General features: G+C 34.5%; 1 protein-coding gene across 1 annotated transcript in view; it reads left to right on the top strand.

Annotated features, from left to right (window-relative positions):
• The window catches only part of SGCZ (sarcoglycan zeta), a 1177568-nt gene that overhangs the window by 1138547 nt on the left and 20423 nt on the right, over nt 1-18598 (top strand). Inside the window, exons 6-7 of the mRNA XM_063606664.1 lie at nt 12310-12382; nt 18347-18470. Of these exons, the coding sequence (XP_063462734.1) occupies nt 12310-12382; nt 18347-18470 (197 nt within the window). The remainder of the gene's footprint in view (nt 1-12309; nt 12383-18346; nt 18471-18598) is intronic.

Below are 18598 nucleotides of genomic sequence, written 5' to 3'. Positions count from 1 at the left end.
AGAGTTGAATTAAAGTGGTGATTCTTGCCAAATATAAAACCACATTGTACTTTAGTGTAATGTTCTTAAGTGAAATATCCCTGTTCCTAAATGAAATGTTTCAGCATGTCACCAATAAGTTTGATGTTGATAGAGGTTATGTTGTACATGACAACTTCAGGTGGAGAAATTTACTTCTGTTCTCATTTCCTAAACAGTGACAATTATTGTGGTTAATCATGATGAACTTTTTGAATGAATTTTCTCTATCTTCTGATATCATTCTGTATTGTTCTCCATCAGTAAATTACTATGGTGAATTTTATTAATTGTCTACCATTAAACCAAACTTATATTCCAGTGATAGATGTTAAAGGAATGGTCCTGATAATTCTTTATTGCTGGTTTCCATATGATAATACCTTTTTTAGAAATTTGGTATCTCTCCCTAGGAATAAATGTGAGCCTTTAAATTTTCTTTCTTGTGTAATTCTAATACCAAACCTGGCAGAGACACACACAGAAAAAGAGAATTTCAGGCCAGTATCCCTGATGAGCGTCGATGCAAAAATCCTCAAAAAAATACTGGCAAACCGAATCCAGCAGCACATCAAAAAGTTTATCCACCACAATCAAGTGGGCTTCATCCCTGGGATGCAAGGCTGGTTCAACATACGGAAATCAATAAATGTAATCCATCACATAAACAGAACCAATCACAAAAACCACATGATTATCTAAATAGATGCAGAAAGGCCTTTGATAAAATTCAACACCACTTCATGCTAAAAACTCTCAACAAACTAGATATTGATGGAATGTATCTCAAAATGATAAGAGCTATTTATGACAAACCCACAGCCAATATCATACTGAATGGCCAAAAGCTGAAAGCAGCATTCCCTTCAAAAACTGGCATAAGACAAAGTTGACCTCTCTCACCGCTCCTATTCAACATAGTATTGGAAGTTCTGGCCAGGATAATCAGACACAAGAAAGAAAGAACGTATATTTAAATAGAAAGAAAGTGAAACTGTCTCTGTTTGCAGATGTCATGATTGTATATTTAGAAAACCCCACTGTCTGAGCCCAAAATCTCCTTAAGCTCATAAGGAAATTCAGCAAAGTCTCAGGATACAAAATCAATGTGCAAAAATCACAAGCATTCCTAACACCAATAATAAACAAACAGAGAGCCAAATCATGAGTCAATTCCCATTCACAATAGCTACAAAGATAATAAAATACCTAGGAATACAACTTACAGGGGATGTGAAGGACTTCTTCAAGAAGAAGTACACACCACTGCTCAAGGAAATAAGAGAGGACACAAACAAATGGAAAAACATACCATGCTCATGGATAAGAAGAATCAATGTCATAAAAATGCCCATAGTGCCCAAAGTAATTTATAGATTCAATGCTATCCCCATCAAGGTACCAATGACTTTCTTCACAGAATTAGAAAAAACTACTGTAAATTTCATATGGAACCAAAAAAGAGCCCACATAGCCAAGACAATCCTAAGTAAAAAGAACAAAGCTGGAGGGATCATGCTACCAGACTTCAAACTATAATACAAGGCTACAGTAATCAAAACAGCATGGTACTGGTGCCAAAACAGATGCGTAGACCAATGCAACAGAACAGAAACCTCGGAAATAACACCACACATCCACAACCATCTGATCATTGACAAATATGACAAAAACAAGCAATGGGAAAAGGATTCCCTATTTAATAAATGCTGTTGGGAAAACTGGCTAGCCATATGCAGAAAACTGACACTGGACCCCTTCATAGCACCTTATACAAAAATTAACTCAAGATGGATTACAGACCTAAATGTAACACCTAAAACCATAAAAACCCTAGAAGAAAACCTAGGCAATACCACTCAGGACATAGGTGTGGGCAAAGACCTCATGACTAAAACACCAAAAGCAAAGGCAACAAAAGCCAAAATAGATAAATGGGATCTAATTAAACTAAAGAGCTTCTGCATAGCAAAAGAAACTATCATCAGAGTGAACAGGCGACCTACAGAATGGGAGAAAGTTTTTGCAATCTATTTATCTGACAAAGGGCTAATATCCAGAACCTACAAAGAACTTAAATTTACGAGAAAAAAACCCCATCAAAAAGTGGGTGAAGGTTATGAACAGACACTTCTCAAAAGAAGACATTTATCTGGCCAAGAATTATGAAAAACACCTCACCATCACTGGTCATTAGAGAAATGCAAATCAAAACCACCTCAATCCAGTTAGAATGGCGATCATTAAAAAGTCAGGAAACAACAGATGCTGGAGAGAATGTGGAGAAATAGGAACAATTTTACACTGTTGGTAGGAGTGCAAATTAGTTCATCCATTGTGGAAGACAGTGTGGCGATTCCTCAAGGATCTAGAACTAGAAATACCATTTGACCTAGAAATCCCATTACTGGTTATATACCTAGAGGATTATAAATCATTCTACTATAAAGACACATGCACACCTGTGTTTATTGCAGCATTGTTCACAATAGCAAAGACTTGGAACCAACCCAAATGTCAATCAATGATAGACTGGATAAAGAAAACGTGGCACATATAAACCATGGAATACTATGCAACCATAAAAAGGATGAGTTCATGTCCTTTGCAGGGACATGGATGAAGCTAGATAACATCATTGTCAGCAAACGAACACAAGAAGAGAAAATCAAACACCGCATGTTCTCACTCATAAGTGGGAGTTGAACAATGAGAACACATGGACACAGCGAGGGGAACATCACACACCGGGGCCTGTTGGGGGGTAGGGAGGGATAACATTAGGAGAAATACCTAATGTGGATGATGGGTTGATGGGTGCAGCAAACCACTATGGCTCACGTATACCTATGTAACAAAGCTGCACATTGTGCACATGTACTCCAGAACTTAAAGTATGATAATAAAAACTTAATTTATTAGGGCATCAGCTTTTTTTTCAATTCTCTGGAAAGGTTTTTACAAGATTGGAATTTTATTTTGTAAATGTGTCAGTACACACACACACACACACACACGGGTCAAGTACTCCCCAGTGAGATGCTATACTCTGCATTCACACACACACACACACACACACACACACACACACACAGAGATGTGTACATCTCAGTGTCACAATTTAAGCTTTCTCAAAAAAAAAAAAACTACCTATTGAAAATATTGAATATCTGTTTACCCTGTTCATGGTGAGATATTTGCTAAGTGCATCAAGGGATTCCCAAAATGTAAAAGCACATATCTGGATTATAAAAGTTGTGTATTTTACCTCTGACTTATCAGAAGAGGCCCATTTATATCAGCAGGTCTAATGCTAATCTCTAATGCATTATTTTTGTAGGTCAGAGGACAACCATCTTTAAAGATACATCTTTAAAGATACATTTTGTAGGTCAGAGGACGACCATCTTTAAAGATACATGCCATCTTTAAAGATATTATGGCAACCTTTAAAACACAGGTTGCCATAATAGCCCAATAATTTTGAAGATGCTTGGACTTCCCTGTAAACTATGGATAATTATAATGGTTATAAATTGCAAAAAGCAGTAATGGCTTACTCTGCTTGAAATTCCTCTAAGAAAAATATACAGTATTCACAGTAATCAACGCTGAGCATGTGATGAGTGTTCTTGCTGTAGAAACTTCATTATTGAGGAAACCAGACATTAGTTCTGGAGAAACGTGCCATTTCTTTAATTAAAAGTAAAGAGAATGCTACCAGTCCTCTTATGGTTAAAAAACAAATGAAAGTAAATGGAGCTTTTTAAAATTTACCTATCGGTATACATGAATTACATGGCAAGTGATAAAATAAAAATCAAAGGAGCAACCTTGAGCAACAAAAGGTAAATAATCTCATAGAAACAAAAAGATGAAGAGAATTTTTCTGGGCATTAACACACATGTTCTGATTCTCATTTGGACTCCATGCATGTCCTGCTATCTTGTTATTGGATGATAGGCTTATGAGGCTTTCAGTTTTTATGTGAATTTTTGTAAAACCTCGTTATGAGTAAATGAATGACAATTACATATTAAGGCAAGCTGTGTGTACGAAGATTCTGAATCTTTTCTCATCGGCAGAGAGACCCAAAAAAATTGTAGGTAAAACTTTGATGTTTTAAAGTCTCTTAGATATCTTGAGGTAAGAAGGAAATTCTAAATAAATTGTGGTTCATGAGACACTATGTTAAAAAATAATTTCATATGTCAGTTTATGTAGATTAACTATGCAGCTCAGGCTCATAAAGCTATTGATACAATTAGCATCTTTTGAACATACAATATTTTGTTTTTCAGAGTAAAAAATATTTGTAGAAGTTTCAGATAAATCTATAAACCAATGCAATATTTGAAGCCCCCAAAGACAATTATGTACCATCTGTTTTAGACAATTTCTTTACTGATTTTTATTTTCCATAGAAAGCACTTTGATATCAATGTACCAGAAGTCCTAAGGAATAAAGAATTAAGCAATGAAAGTGCTGCTGAGATGAATCTCTAGCGTTGTGCATTCCATTTGGTAATGGTCGGTATGACCTGCCATTGGAAAACACAGTTTCTCCCTTTATGACTAATAGCAGTAGGAAGTCATTTTGTTTCTCTTCAGAAAGTAATCTAAATAGTGGTGAAGAGCTTGAAGAATAAAATAAGGAAAAAAGATAGGATTAAGGAATTTACTAATTTCCACCCCCCCCCCAAAGAAACCTCAGTTTATGGTGTAACTGATGGGAGATTTCTAAATAAATGAATTTCCACAAAGCTTGAATTTCACTGGATTAATGATAGAGGTGATCAAGGAAAGGGTTATACAAAAAAAATTTAAAAAAGATTTACATTCATAAGAATAAGTGTGAGTTCAAAGAGCCAAGACTAGTATCAGCTATCATATCTGTATTTTAGGTAAAATGTCCAAATGTTAAGACAAAATATACTGCTAGATTAAGTACGTTGAAAGCTTATCTAGACTTTATGTAAAGGTGGTAAAAAGATAATTTACCTAGGAATCTTAATCTTCTCAGTTTCATCATTAATCATTAATAAAATTTTTAAAAATGTAATAAATGACAGTATGGGTAGCTCATGTGCTATCAAATAGGTTAATGCATATTTTTGCATTTCAACTCGTTAAAATTATAATGTTTACAATGAAGCTGTAAATTTAATCAAATATTGCTGCCTTTTAAAAAGTGCATACCCATAGAGATTATGTTTGCTAAAGGGGCATTCTTGATTATGCTTTCTCACTCAGGATTCTCTAGAAGCCTCAGGTGTGTGTGTTACTTCTCATTTGCTTAGTGGTTTTATTTAAGTAAAGGGCAAAACAACAACCTCAGTAATCACATACTTTGGAATTAACTATTTCCTGAGAATATATATCTCAAGAGTTATTGGATGTAAGAGTAACGAAGAAAGCTCTGCTCGTCCACTGTAATTTTTTCATTTTTTTGGAGGTAGGAATTAGAAAATGGATTATTTATATACAATTTTTAAAAATGTTGTTTCCATCAAACCACATATTCATTCAATTTGGAAATAATTTATTTTCTTTTTAATTCTGTTTTCTTTACATGTGATTTTAAATTTCAAGTATTACCCTTATTGTTGACTAAAAGGAATAGAAATAATAAATGAAGAGCTTTTCCTCCTAAAACTCAGAGAAACAACTGCTAGTAAAACATAACTTCTTGAAGGTTACAAAATGAGAGCCATATGGAAGTCTGGATCGTTTCCAGTGCTGATATATTTTAGTCTAATTTCATTAGTAACAAACAACTTATTTTTGAAATGTACTTAATTTTGAAGAAAATAGCTTTATTTTAATGCATTTTCCTTTTGATCACCAGCAGTCTTTTTCCTTATCTCTTTTTGTCTTCTGACACTGTTTAAGTGGATGAGAGGATATTATTTGGCATCCAAGAGTAAAGGCTTTCAAATATTTTTTTAAATGATGAAAAAAATGCCAAATGAAAAGTCCAAACAGATTTTGAAACAATTTCTTTTTAGAAATCCTGGCAGCTTATTTTTCAGTCCTAAATGAACAATATGGTGTTCTTTTTTGCTTTCCTCCCAAGACAATTAATAATGTTATTTCCCTGTTTCACTAGAAAAAAATCACTTCGGCTATGCTCATAATAACAGTTTCAATACATTCAGATAATCATCGCAGGATGTTGATTTGTGTTAAAGTGTTAAACAAGGGGACACACTAGGAAACAGAAACTTAGCATGTTTTACATATCAATTATAAAATAGAAAGCATTTTATGCATGCTTTTGTTAATTATTTTATTCACGTTCTTTAATTTACTGATCCTCAACTATGTAGCAGAATCCATGATCAGTACTAAGTATACAACTGTTATCGAGACAGTCTTTGACTTCAAGAAAGTCGTAAGTTACTGGATAAGAGCTTAAAGCAAATTGCAATGCAATGTTAGAAATATATACCAGTAATTTTTACAAGGACCTGCGGAAACTGGGCAGAAGGAGAAGCAAACGGCAAGAACCAAGAAAATGTTTCACAGATACTATAATTTAGATTCAGATCTTGAAAAATGAGAAGAGATTACCATCAAATGAGGAGAAAGAGGTTGCATATGCTGAGAACAAGAAGGGGTTCTCATGACAGTCCATAAACATGGGAAAATAAGCGAGAGTTGTCTTGTCACTGAAATGTAAAATCCACACAACTGCTAAGCAGTAAATCCTAAGAAATCTGGGCTTGACTTCTACAGACACTGGGTTCTTAAAATATTTTAAGTGAGAGTTACAAAGTCAATTTTGTGTTTTTGAACATCATTTGGCACCAGTATGGAGGAATCATGAGCAGAAAATGTATGTGATATTGAAGCTGTGGAAACAAGTATGCTAATAAGGATGTTGAACAAGAAAGGACATCTCAGTATACTTCCCCGGTTCACCTGGTTGTGTGGAATATGGTTTTACCATTAATCAAACTAGAATTAAAAAACAAAAGGAGAAAACTCAAAAAAGGCTGGAAATCTGGATCCTTATCAATATTTATTAATTACCTCCCATCCATCATGTGGTGCGCAAGAGTACAATGGCATAAAAGGAATATATCTTCAATTTTTTTGGCCTGAAACATAAGCAACTGTTATAATTAAAAATATAAAATGTAAGAATAGATATGGTAGTTTAAAGACAAGTATTACAGGCAGTAAACCCTAAATATGTTCAGAGAATGAAGAAATCTGCATATGCCTTAAGAGGTGGGAAAATTAGTAAAGATATTTTATACATAAGTGGAAGAAAAGATGTTTGAACACACAAATGGGCTCAGATTACAGGAGTATTGAATGCTGGGCAAAAGCAGTGTCCAGGAAAATAATTATAGCTTTTTGCACAGGTGAGATATCAATGGTTTTGATAAAATCACTCCAGCAATGTATAGGTTGTATTTTGTGGTGGTAAGTGGAGGCAAAAACACCACTTAGATTATTAAAATAACACAAATAGGAGATGTAGTATATGTTGAAATAGGTTGACATTTCTTTTGAGAGGTAATAAATTTTTCAGTATTCAAAGCAATCCTTTTTAATGGAATAAAATAAATGCCAATTAATATTTTTTCCAGTATTGTTACTCCATCCTTTCCCCAAAATAATTTATTTTCTGTTGATTTGGAGTTGCAAACTGATTTCCACTAGTATTTAAGGAGGAATGAGAAGAGTTATTAGTATACAAGTTTTGACGTGTTTGAAAAAATAATCATATAACTCTGTTAGAAATTGCAAGTGCCTTAGAGATCATGTTATTCATGATCTGGTTTTTAATTTTACAAATAAAAACCAGAGGGCTTTAAATACTTGGCCAAGATTTAAAAACAAATTATAAGTAAACCTGGGAATAAAACAAGTCTATTCCCAGTTTAATCTAGATTTTAATACCAATTTAGATTTGGGGGAAACAGAAGCAAATAAAGAAAAAGAAAGTAAGGTAGGAAGACTTCCAAGAAGTTTGAATATATTTACTAACACAGATTCAATTTTGAAGATCATAAATAAATAGGAATCTTCTGTCCCTTGAGATCTAGAAAAATATCCCTGGACCTGAAAAGCTAAGATACCTGTCAAGTGCCATAGGGCTGGGAGTCTAGCTGTTTATGTCCTGTTAACCTTTGCCCCGTGGACTCTGGATTCCTCTTGTAGTTGCTCTTTCACATCATGTTGATATCTACATAAAATCCATTCCCTTCTTTGCATCCCCCCACAAAAAAAAAACTCAAAAAATTCATGATCATAGTTGATTTTATTGGAAAAATAAAGGCCAGCAAAAGTTCTCATTTGGCAAATATCAGGTCAAATAACTTAAAAATATAATTTCCTGCCTGCCTTTCTTTTTCTCAGTGTGAGGTGTTCTTGCCTTTCTTGGTTGTTTGCTTTCTCTCTGGTGCTTCTTGGGTTTCCTTTTCTTGTGCTACCTCTTCTTCTGGGACCAGTGACTTCGGTAAAAAATACATGGATGTCAATCGGTGAATAATGAGTAGCGTAGGATATAACATTTATAGTATAGATAGCATTTAGAATATAGATAGCCACATCAGAAGAGGTGCTTACATTTAATTTTAATAATTTGTTTTTGAGGGTGTGGCATTTTATGTTAGGCATTTGTAAAGGGTAGTATCCTAGCTTATGTCTTAAATGGTCTTTAAATACAAAGTAGGACCATAATCCATATCTGCCTTTTCTCCTTTCCGGCAAAGCAGAATATGCCATCCTTATTCTTTCCTGCAGAAGCCAGAAATTACCATATGAATGGTTTCTACTACTTTTGGACCCTGAATTTTCTTAGTTTTATTCTTACAATTGCAGTAGCCAACAGTATAGGTTTTCCCTATGTCTTGTAACATTGTAGTCAGTTTAAATTATCTGAAACATCCTTTATAGGATTTTATAATCAAGCAGTGTTGAACATTGTACCCTTTTGAACAGCCCCTTAAAATAGCAATGAAAAACAAACATTTATTCAATAAGTTTACATATACATATTAATATGTGTCTCTGTTGTGTTCCTTTTGTCCTTTTTATGTCTATCCTTCTTTTTTGTTTCTATGGTTTCTAGAGCCTATGATATGAGAATTCATGACAGTCTGTCTTTTCTCTAAGTGAGCATAAGTCAGATCTGTCCTTATGTACCAAACAAATGTTGACAAATTGTTAGGGTTTCCAGATCAAGTATATGATGCCTTCCTAATTTTGAATTTACTTGATTACTCAAGATATGCTTTCAGTATAAGTATATCCCCTGTAAATATCCTATACTTATACTAAAAAATGATTTGATGTTTATCTGAAATTCAAATTAGCTCAGTGTCATATATTATTAATTGCTAAATCTCACAACCCTACTAGTAATCTACATGGTAAAAATTTTCAATTCATGAGAGAGACAGTTTTTTTTTTAAAGCTTGTTGTTGTTGTTGTTGTTGTTGTTATTTTTAATATAGTCTCCCTTTGTTGCCCAGGCTAGAATGCAGTGGTGCAATCTCAGCTCACTGCAACCTTTGCCTCCCAGGTTCAAACTATTCTCCTGCCTCAGCCTCCCAAGCAGCTGGGACTACTGTGCACCACCATGCCCAGCTAATTTTTGTATTTTTAGTAGAGAGGAGAGGATTTTTGCCCTGTTGGACAGGCTGATCTGGAACTCCTGCCCTCAAGTGATCTGCCTGCTTCGTCCTCCTAAAGTGCTGGGATTCCAGGCACGAGCCACTGTGCATTTTCTGATTTTTAATTTTTTTATGCTGTTAGACTTCATACCTGGTTCAGGTGGCTTTTATCATCCCTTACTGATTTCCTTTAAGATTATCTGTGTTGCTTATTAATTTTGTACCTTTGGCTCATTCAGGACAAAAACAGGGAGAGTGAATTTCTCATTTTCTAGAGGCCTGCATTTTGTTAATCACTCGTATTATTTAGTTTAAAATTTCGCCCTTTACGTGGTATGATTACATATTTATTTCCTCAAGAATCCTTTAAAAATGATTATTTTTATATTGGCACTCAGAATTGAGACCTCTATCAGTTTTTAATTCTCACTGAAAATTTAAACTTTGATGACATTCTATTATTTTTATTTTCACTGATAGAGTTTGTGCTTAGTAAGTAAGTGTGCCATTATGTATTTGAAAGTAAATATTACTGATGTTTAACTATATTTCTGTCACCTTGTCTGGGAAATTTTCATAATCATGAAATAGTTATCCATGTGCAAAGTTTAAACATTAATTTCCACTATCTTTTCTGGGATGCATATCTTATTACAAAATGCCAGAGTCTCTCTTTGAGATATACAAATGTATATCTTGTAATATTCTTTCAAATGCTATCCCCACTATAATCACAAAATTAGTGTTACCTCTAACTACTGTTTTACTTTTAAAGACCCATCTTAAGGAATGTTCCACTAGTAGAAATAAAATAAATATCTTCCAAAATATCAAAAGAATTAACTGCTTAAATAATTTCTCAAAATTCGTGAAAAAAGTTTTAAAAACAAGGACCATATGTCCTACAGAGTCTCAGGAGAGACAGAGAGAGAGAGAAGAGAGAACACTATTAAACCCATTAAGAGTTCAACAAATGCCAATAGCTTTTAGCTTATAAACAGAAATCTGTAATCTTAGGGATTTACTGCAGCAGAACCTGGTAAGTAAGTTTGCCCTCAGCAGCATAATATAGAGGAAATCATATCGTCTTTGAAAAAAAATTCTCTTCCTGTTCTATTCATGATCAAGGTCTGTTTTGCTATATTATGCAAAGGAGTCATCTGATGGTTCTAATACATTTCCATATATAGCAATTTATTTTTAAGGAATTGGAATTTTAGCTTTAATTTCCTAGTGGCAGTGTCATCATTGCCTCTTGAATTAATATATTTTACATGATTTTTCTCATTAGACAAAAACAGATTTGTTTTGTACGCTTCAAATACATATTTTTAAATTACATTGTATAATTGAGCTAGTGTTGAAGACACTGATGGAACAGGTATGAGGTTCTTAAAGCAAGAACTTTGAAGAAGATTAGACCAGAAAACAAAATCATCAAGTTTATTTTGAGGGTGATAATCAAAGACATTTATGCAAAATTACAGAAAAGATTTTCTCAATGTCATCTTATCTGGAACATTTTTTTCCACTTGATTTTGGTAATTGAAGAATCCTTCCATTTTGCTGTTAAATTATGAAAAAGCTATGAGAATCTGGAAAAAAATGGATTCAGTAAATGAAAGTTGAGATAGAGTATCATTCAACCTCCTGAGAAAAGTGTTAGAGTATATGACCTCTTCGGAAAACTACGATTCCATATGAAACCAACTATAACACCACAATTTAAAGCAGTTCATGATTTTAGATTAAACCCTAACTCCAGAGAGGTCAAAGTAACATGACATGTTCTCTAGCTTTTGGTGGTTACTGTAATCAAAGGTGGGAGCTCTTTGTGTGAGAACTGCTAAACATCTATGAGGGTTTGTCTTTAAAAACCAATAATAGGCTACACTGGAGCTCACCTCCACATTTTTATTCATGAGCTGCTATTATTTATAGAAACACAGAATTGAGTATTGTGACTTAGCCCTCCCTCAATTTCACTTAACTGGAAAATAAGGCAGGAGACAGAGATGAGCTTTTGTTCTTTAAAGAGAGAGTGGGAATACTCACTGACTTTTGACTTTTATAAATAATTTAATTTTAAAATTGATTAATATAATGACATTTAGATTTACCTTGATTGACTCTTCCCTGCCTGGTGATACTCTTCCAATTCTTCTCATTCATATCCTGTGATACGGTTTCGCTCTGTGTCCTCTCTGAAATCTCATCTAGAATTGTACTCCCATAATGCCCATATGTTGTAGAGGGGGGGACCTGGTGGGAGATAATTTGAACCATGGAGGCGGTTTCCCTCAATGTTCTCATGGTCGTGAATAAGTCTCACGAGATATGATGGTTTTATCAGGGGTTTCTGCTTTTGCGTCTTCCTCATTTTTCTCTTGCCACCGCCATGTACGAAGTGCCTGTTGCCTCCCGCCATGATTCTGAGGGCTCCCCAGCCATGTGGAACTGTAAGTAAGTCCAATTAAACCTCTTTTTCTTCTCAGTCTCGGATATGTGTTTATCAGCAGTGTGAAAACGGACTAATACATCATATATACCTATTTTAAGTTTTCTCTCTTTTGGAAGAATATTTGATGCATAAACATAGAGATGAAAGCCACTGTGTGGACTTGCTTATACTGACTGCTATATTCATGCTACCCCCAGGCACTGAAGGAGCCGTATTTGGGCACTCTGTGGAGACGCCGCACATCAGAGCAGAGCCATCCCAAGATCTCAGGTAGGTGCTTCCTCTTATACCTGTGGCATAAAATCCATCATTGTTGATAATCCTTAATATATGAAGAACTAAAATAGACAACTAGACAATGTTTCTCCCAATATACTTAAAATAAATACAAAAATGAATATATTAGTTAGGAAGAATGTGGAAAAGAAAAGGCAAAGGCAGTTATAGAGTAAGTGAGAAGAACTAAGAAAAATAGGGATGCTGAGGCCAGGCACGGTGGCTCACACCTGTAACCCCAACAGTTTGGGAGGCCAAGGTAGGAGGATCACTTGAGATCAGAAGTTCAAGACCTGGCAACATAGTGAGACCCTGTCTGTCTCTACGAAAAATAGAAAATAAAAACAAATTAGCCGAGCATGGTGGTGCACACGTGTAGTCCAAGTTAGTCAGGAGGCTGAGACCAGAGGATTGCTTGAGCCCAGGAGGTCGAGGCTGCAGTGAGGTATGATCATGCCACTGTACTCCAGTCTGGGCAACACAGCAAGACCCCATCTGTAAAAACAAAACAAAACACAATACAAAAACAAAAAAAGGAATGCTGGAAAATCCGACATATATAATGAAATGTGTGGTATATATAGGAATAAAGACAGGGCAAATAGGGCGCTGAGAAAGCTATAAATGACCACAGAGTATTATACAGAGGGTAATACGGAAGCAAATCAGAAAAAGGCAGAACTTAATTGGACTATGATGGGGTTCCTCAGTCTAATATTTCCAGTGGAATAAGCTATGTCCTGACAGTGTGATGGTTCTAGGAGGCATTTATATGTAAAAGCTCTCACTACCCAGAAAAATTCCAACATTATAGGGAATTCTTCCCAGGATAATTATTACCACTGTTGATTACATTCAAAATAATAAAATCTAGATCCCTAATACAAAACTGCTCAGTGGATGTTTTTTTATTTTTTATTTTTTTTATCTTTTTTTGAGATGATGGAGTCTCGTTCTGTCACCCAGGCTGGAGTGCAGCGGTGCTATCTCGACTCACCGCAAGCTCCCCCTCCCGGGTTCACGCCATTCTCCTGCCTCAGCCTCTCCAGTAGCTGGGACTGCAGGCGCCCGCCACTGTGCCCGCTAATTTTTTGTATTTTTAGTAGAGACGGGGTTTCACCATGTTGATCGGGATAGTCTCTATCTCCTGACCTTCTGATCCGCCCTCCTCGGCCTCCCAAAGTGCTGGGATTACAGGCGTGAGCCACCGCGCCCAGCCTGTTCTTAATTCAATACATAAGATTTGGTGATTAATTATGGTTTAATAATTAATTTATGATAGCTAAATTACATTCTGAAATGCACTTACTATTGTATAGGAAAAGGAAAGATGCACATAGTGCTGATAAAAACTAGTCACATACTAAAAGTCACTTTTAAAGTTGGATCAAAGTATCAACCTGAGAGACACAGTTGGTGTCTTGGGAAGCAAAATAAAAATATTAAGTTACAAAACCTTTTTATTTCACAAGGATTGCTGTTTAGCCCTTCACATTGGATGAGTGTATATGTACTCATATGGAAACAAAAAATGAAAATCTTTAAGGCAACAAAACCATACTTTACAACAGTAAATTTTTTAGTCCTTTAGAGTCCCATGATAAAATTTCCTAAACAACTCAGTTTCTCACTACTTGAGTAACACAGATTCAAACAAGCTAGGGAACAATATTAGAAAAAAAGTGGCCTTCTTCAAGGACTAAGACTTATTTTAGAAGAGCAACATGATAATTACCTACTCTATATAGAAACCCTAGGGATTCAGGAGTGCTGAGGAGTGTGTGTAAACAGCATCTCATAGGATGCTACGGTCTTCATTTATGGCTCTTTTTTCAGGGAGGAATTCAACAACTTTTGTGAAAATATTTATTGTATCTTTCTTCTCCTAACAAACTGTAAATTCCATTAGAACAGGATACACGTCTCCCTTGCTTATCCTTAATGCTGTAGCAGCCAGCACTGTTATCTTACCACATCCTAGCTGCAATAAGTATTTGTTAATGTGAATTCCTGAAACGTAGCAAAGCTGAAAAATGAGGACATTAACTAAACGAATGGGATATAAGGAAAGTGGCTGCAGTTATTATTACAAAGGAACATGTGAAGAGCATTGATTCCAATTTTTTTCATCTGTGTTTTAATATAGACACAGCTGTTTACTAATTTATTCAATAAACTTAAAATACATTTATAGAAGTATTTTTAAATTTACTTAAATTTATACTTAAAGAAGAATTTTTTTTTATTTCTAACGTTTTAGTAACTATATGCTCATTTTATAATTTTTACTGTGGAAAGTCTTGTTAAAAGAGGAATAAGAACCAACTGGTATTTTAATTATCTTGCTGACATATTTCACAATTCATAAGTGAAAATGTGAATGATATTATATCTAGTGTATGGTGTTTCTGGTTTTCATTTTCTAATTATTCATCATTATGTAAACATTGCACTAAGCTGGATTTATCAGCTGGTTCTAAAAGCAGACTGGCAACCCCCAAGATAAGTGTTACTAAATTTCCAAACTGAAACAGAAGAAAAATAGAGTAATTATGTAGGTATTCAATTATTTATTTGTATAATGAAAATTAAAAGCAGGGTGTCTGAGAAAAACTTTACAAGCCTTGCTGACAATTTTCCTTTCAGGGAAGTAAGTACTGTTTGTTGGTTGATGCCTAGTTCTAATCAACACGGTTTCATTGGTTGGCCAAGTCAATAAAATGTTAATTTAGGGAGTAAGTAGCCACATTTTCTTTGGTTTTGTTATTGTGAAGAACAAAAAGACTTTAGAAAAGAAATACATTTCAAAAGTTTATTAATAGAGTATTAATATTTTGGTGAAGAAATGTAGTGGATTTCTGTAACTTATTTATTCAGCAGATGTTTGATGAGTGAGTGTCTAGTATTTCTCAAGTTCTGTGCTAGTTTCCATGTGCATTTTAAAACTGTGGATTTTCTTTGAATTTTTTTAGATAAGATGATACTGTTTTGTAGTAGGAGTCTATATTTTAAAAGGCTAAAAAAAAATGTTAAATAGTTAACAAAGACATAACAGTAAATTTGCCCAGAACAGCCTAATGTTCGTTTTTATTTCTTACATTAATATATAGTTAAGTTACTACAGTTTGAAGAGTTTCTGTACCTATGGTAAAAAGTGATGAAACTAATTATACAGTGCTCATTTCCTAAAGATTTTTTTTGGATCTGAGATCCATTAACTACTGAATAAGAAAATAAATGTTAATTCATTTTACAGAATCCAAGTGCAGATTAATCACATAATTGGCATTTTTTCGTAATTCTCATTGTTGCAAAAATACAGCTTAACACAGAAATATTAAGGTTTGCAGGCTCCAAGTTAATCTCTAGAAACACATAGCTCTAATACACATCATTAATAAATACACATCATTAATATATTCAAGGAAAAAAACTCTATTAAGCAGTCAGGATTTTGTCTGAGACATTTCCTCAATAAAGGGGTAAATTGCTTGGCTGGTGTTCTTCTACCTATGAGAAGAACATAATGATACAGTAGGGTATTTGCTTTCTTTCCTTTCCTTTTCCCTCTCTTTCTTTCTGTTTCTCCTGATGCTTAAGTTCTGCTTAATATTTAATAATTGCCTCTTGCAACTTAGGTTGTTTTAAAGTCTGAATTCTTCTTTTTTCTGAATGTTGAGAATTCTAGAGATTTAGGCCACAGATTTTTTTTTAATTTGATAGTTGCATAACACCTTAAAAACTGTATCTTGTTGCATCTTTGATACATAAACACCATGAAAAAACAGAATGCTTTGAAAAACCAGGTGGTAGAGGGACTATCCTTCTCTCTGCCATAATCCCAGGTACCCACTGTGAAAGCCAGTCTGAAACTTACTGCTATATTTGCTGTAGTGCTTTCCAAATGAATACAATTATAAAAATGAATACAATTATAATTCACTAATTTCACTGACTAATTACATAGAAATCCACAAGTAGTACCAATAAACTTGGGTTTCCTTTTTCAACAGGCTTTTTAGATGATATTTTATAATAACATGAATAGTTTAATTGAAAACCTCTACTATAATATAAGTAAGTCTGTGAAACCCTCCTCAGTGGACAGGAGAGTTTCCATACAAGAGAGAAGTGGGACAACATTTAATTGTTGATACTGTGTTGCTAAGAGCCTGCATAGTTCTAAAAGGGTTGTGTATCAGGGAAAATCAGTGATAAAAAATACATTTTAACATTCAAATTTTGACATTTAGATACTGTGTGTAAAATGCTAATAGTAAATTTTATTAAGCAGTAGGATTGTGAGTGATTGTCTTCAAGTTTTCAAATATTCTATGGAAAATATGGGGAGTTTTAATAAAAAAAATACAGACGTTTCTTAAAAATAGACACATTCAAAACCTCACCCCTCCAGGGATTATATGAAGCTAGATCTCCAAATGGCCCATAGGGATTAAAATTTTAAAGTTGCTTTGGTGAGTGAAAAAAAAGAAAATGGAAGTGTTGAAACCACTTCTAAATGCTGGCTCTACTCCTTCCATATCACTTTTAAGCTTTTAGGTTTGACTTTCTTGCTGAGAGGGAGCTGAACTCCAGAGACCTAACCATTTGAGGTGGTTCTTTCTGCAAAACAACTCTGAATTCATTGCCTCAGAAAACAAAAACAAAACCAGTTGTGCTGGATAACAGTGAATGTGAGCCTGAGGGGACCCTCCTCTTAAAGTCCTGTGGTAGGGCGATCACAGGCAGGTGCATCCCCAAGGCAGAAAGCTGATCTAAAAAGACCAGTGCATGGATCCTACCTCTTCTCATACTAGCACTTTTTACCACTGTATTCTAGTTCCTGTGTTGTGTCATTTTTGCTTTTTATCTAGTGTTATATTTGAAGATAATTTGAAAACTGCCTCCCAACTCTGACTGTCTAAATCACTTGTTTCTTGCCCTCATAATTTAGCTGGATAACAGTGAATGTGAGCCTGAGGGGACCCTCCTCTTAAAGTCCTGTGGTAGGGCGATCACAGGCAGGTGCATCCCCAAGGCAGAAAGCTGATCTAAAAAGACCAGTGCATGGATCCTACCTCTTCTCATACTAGCACTTTTTACCACTGTATTCTAGTTCCTGTGTTGTGTCATTTTTGCTTTTTATCTAGTGTTATATTTGAAGATAATTTGAAAACTGCCTCCCAACTCTGACTGTCTAAATCACTTGTTTCTTGCCCTCATAATTTATGTAGCCAACCTTCAATCGCATTTGTACTTGTATATTTCCCTCCTATTGATTTTTCTTTCACAGACTAATGTCACTCATTCTGTGGACATTTCATGGGGCCAACAGAATTAGTTGATGTAGAAAATGTCTTATTTCATTATTTTAATCAGTTTCTAGAGGTGTCAAGTTCATAATATTTTGCGCATGCCTGAAAGTGTGCAATATTAACAATTTTCATTAAAGCATTCATGTTTACAAGACAGGGACTCTTTATTGAGGAATACATATATCTACATCCTAAATTGTAAATTTTTTAAATTGTAAATTTTTTATTAAACCTCCATCATTAATACTAGTAAGTTATATACTGGTAAGTTATTAAAAATTTTTATATACTGGTAAGTTATTAAAAATTTTAGCAAGTATACTTATCACACCCTACTTTTCATGAGCATTCTGAGGGGAAACAACAAAAGAAACCATAAGCAAATTGTCATGAAAGTGAGAGTAAATACTCGATGTGAATAAATGTAGATTTTTATAAAGAGCCAAAAATAGATAAGTCAATCAAAAATTGTTCTGAAACTCATTCTGGCTTTGCCTAAAATGGTAGGACTTTTCCTTTATGCCTGTCTGTCTGGTTGTTGTTTTGACCAATGTTGTCTTCTAATTTATCAAAAATTTTCTTTTTTCTATTAATGATTTTTTGTGTTTTTTTTCCTACTAATGATTTTTTGTTTTTCCCTTAGGCTTGAATCACCCACCAGATCCTTGATCATGGAAGCTCCCCGTGGGGTCCAGGTGAGTGCTGCTGCAGGAGACTTCAAGGCCACCTGCAGGAAGGAGCTCCATCTGCAATCTACAGAAGGGGAGGTGAGTCCCAGAAAGTTGGACCCTGGCCCTATACTGCCCACTTTGAAAACACAAGTATTTAGATGTCCTATTTATAATTGACTTGTGAAGGAATATCTTTCAGTAGAAAATAAATGGTGTTGTAACTT

Source organism: Pan paniscus, chromosome 7 (genome assembly GCF_029289425.2).
Source record: "Pan paniscus chromosome 7, NHGRI_mPanPan1-v2.0_pri, whole genome shotgun sequence".
In the NCBI taxonomy this organism is placed as follows: Eukaryota; Metazoa; Chordata; class Mammalia; order Primates; family Hominidae; genus Pan; species Pan paniscus.
Note: the sequence above shows the minus strand (reverse complement) of the source record. Positions and strands in the feature narration are given on the sequence as shown.